General features: G+C 36.9%; 1 protein-coding gene across 1 annotated transcript; it reads right to left on the bottom strand.

The window, feature by feature from the left end:
* Positions 1 to 919: 919 nt before the first annotated feature.
* Positions 920 to 2052, bottom strand: LOC311032077 (uncharacterized protein). The gene is made up of 3 exons (XM_084038688.1): positions 1960 to 2052; positions 1551 to 1881; positions 920 to 1294 (listed from the first exon to the last, which is right to left on the bottom strand). The coding sequence occupies exons 1-3, from the start codon at positions 1969 to 1971 to the stop codon at positions 1101 to 1103; spliced, it is 537 nt and encodes a 178-aa protein (XP_083894814.1). The 5' UTR covers positions 1972 to 2052; the 3' UTR covers positions 920 to 1100.
* Positions 2053 to 2475: the final 423 nt, after the last annotated feature.

Here is a 2475-nt window from a genome sequence, read left to right as displayed (position 1 = left end):
ACTAAATGTATTATTTACCGACACACACATACCAACGGTACCAACTCAAAGCTCTAAACCCCAAAACAACGATAGACCACAGGCCAAGGGCATCGTTACTGAGAACACATACTGTTTCATTTACAGAGCATATCTTCTCCACAACACGCTACCTTTCCAACTACTAAAACAACACATTACACTCATATCCAACCACAGCTTTGAACTAAAACTGATCAGTACTATACTGCTAACCTGATATAACAAATAGCCTATTGCTTATAATATCCCCGTAAACTACTAACATAGGCCTAGATAAATCACACAATCGAATGAACAGCTAAAATAAACACCACCTCACTTCATTTGTTGAAATTATTATTTTATTTGTTATCATAATAACTTCAACTCAACTCACAAATTAAAACAACACATTTGAATAAACCTTCTACAACACAGCTCAAAAATTATCAAGAATACTATACTGACCCTACACAAACTTTCATTTAGTAATTCTTACATTAATATCCAGTACCACACATTTCAAAAACCATATGTGCTTCAAGTTATTTTACCAAAGACACTAAACTGTCCATCAAATGACTTACTCTAACTCGATATGACATAACACTCTAACAATAACTGCTTGTTTAATTTACTAATTACTACAAAATACTGCAACTACTTAAATAAACTACATACCATTTGCTTATTTGTAATGGATTAATTCACCAATTACAACAGAAACCCTCTGCCTAATTTCTTTTATATAATCTCCTACTACGGTCATAACTTCTTTGATATATACAATAAACCACTACTTCTACTCATTCTTACTACGCTTTTCTAATTCTAATATATCTCATAACTCAACTCCACTATCATGACAAATGTATTCACCTTAAATATTAAAAACCTTTCTCTAATCCCCATCTTTCATCAAACACAAAACAAACCAAACTTAATTCAAGAGCACACTGTTTAATAAATTACAATCAATTACAAAATTGACTGACGCATCACTGCAATAAATATACTTAACAACTGCAAACACATCTATAAATACAAAAAAAATACAACCACAAACCCACCACCAAAATGCACATAACAACTTTCACAAATTAAAATACTAACATGCGGACCACACTGTCGTCATCAACCACCTCCTCCTCCTCAACCACCTCCTTCTCCTTCTCGTCCCCCTCTGACACACATGATAATATCTTGGTGTCCTCCTCTGGACCCTCGCCCACGCCGTCACAAAGTGACGCCTCCAAGCCGCTGCCTGCAATCAACAGCTCTTGATCGCTGATATCTGCAAAACATTAACATTTAATCAATATCACAAAAATAAATACATACAATAAGGAAAACCTTCCAATCCAAACCACACAAAAATAAACAACTCACCAGTGTACACACATCTAAGTAATATATATTAACAATTTTAAATTATAAAAAAACTTCTTAGACTACTATATCCTGAAACATATTATTCCAACAACTAAACCACTTACATTAAAAACCTTTATCTAAATATTACATTTATTAACAATCATTAAATCACTTACAATCATCAGACAGGGCTGAAATCCCCTCGGCCCCCAACTCCACCACACTCCGTGGAAGTAACATTCTTTTGAGAGCAGCAACCTCCTTTAAGGCGGCGTCGCGCTCCTCCGTGACCCGCGCAGCAACTGACTCTGCCGCCACCCGCATCCGACCCAGCTTTCTACAGCTCTCATGAACACGGGCAAGTTCTTTTTGCAGACACTTCTGTTGCTTTTTCAAAGCAACATGTCTACGCACATGCCGCACCATCATATGGCACGCCTGCAGAGTGGTCTCACACACCCTGTTATTGACATAGGCGCGGGAGTATTCTTCCTCGCCAGATATCGCCTGAAAATGCAAAAACAAAAAATGAGCTTAAATACGCATTCAACATCTCACTAGAACCAACAAAATAAATATACTTACACAAACCGCCATTGCTGCCTCTCGAAAGGCCAACTACTCATCCTCCTCAATGAACGGCAACTTTCTGGGCGACTGTTCTGCCATCGTTCTTCTTCCAAAGAAACAACATCGTAATTACATTACTACACACAGACAAAACTGCACTCAATACAAAAATACATCCTTCACAAATTACAAAAATCAACACTGCAAATATACTCACTTCACTCGTGCACCTTCACATAATGTGAAACTGCTACACTAACAGCACCTTTTATCCACATTAACCCGTAGCTTAACCCCTCCCACATTCCCCTCACAGACACTATTGGCTATCATTAAAGTACCACCGCTAAATCTCTCCAATAAAAACGAACCACTAAACCTTACTCCCTAATTTATGTCAAACATTCATTGACCCATGTCTGACTACAAAACACAAAGGTTACACAATTTTAACCCTACAAAAATAACCTTTACACACTAAATCTTGTTAACAGTAAATTACATAAAAGCCAACACACAACTAAAAACCCA

The sequence above is a fragment of the Eutrigla gurnardus genome (assembly GCF_963514095.1).
Source record: "Eutrigla gurnardus genome assembly, chromosome: 21".
Taxonomy (NCBI): Eukaryota; Metazoa; Chordata; class Actinopteri; order Perciformes; family Triglidae; genus Eutrigla; species Eutrigla gurnardus.
The sequence above is the reverse complement of the archived record's forward strand: the minus strand, read 5'-3'. Positions and strand labels throughout refer to the sequence as shown.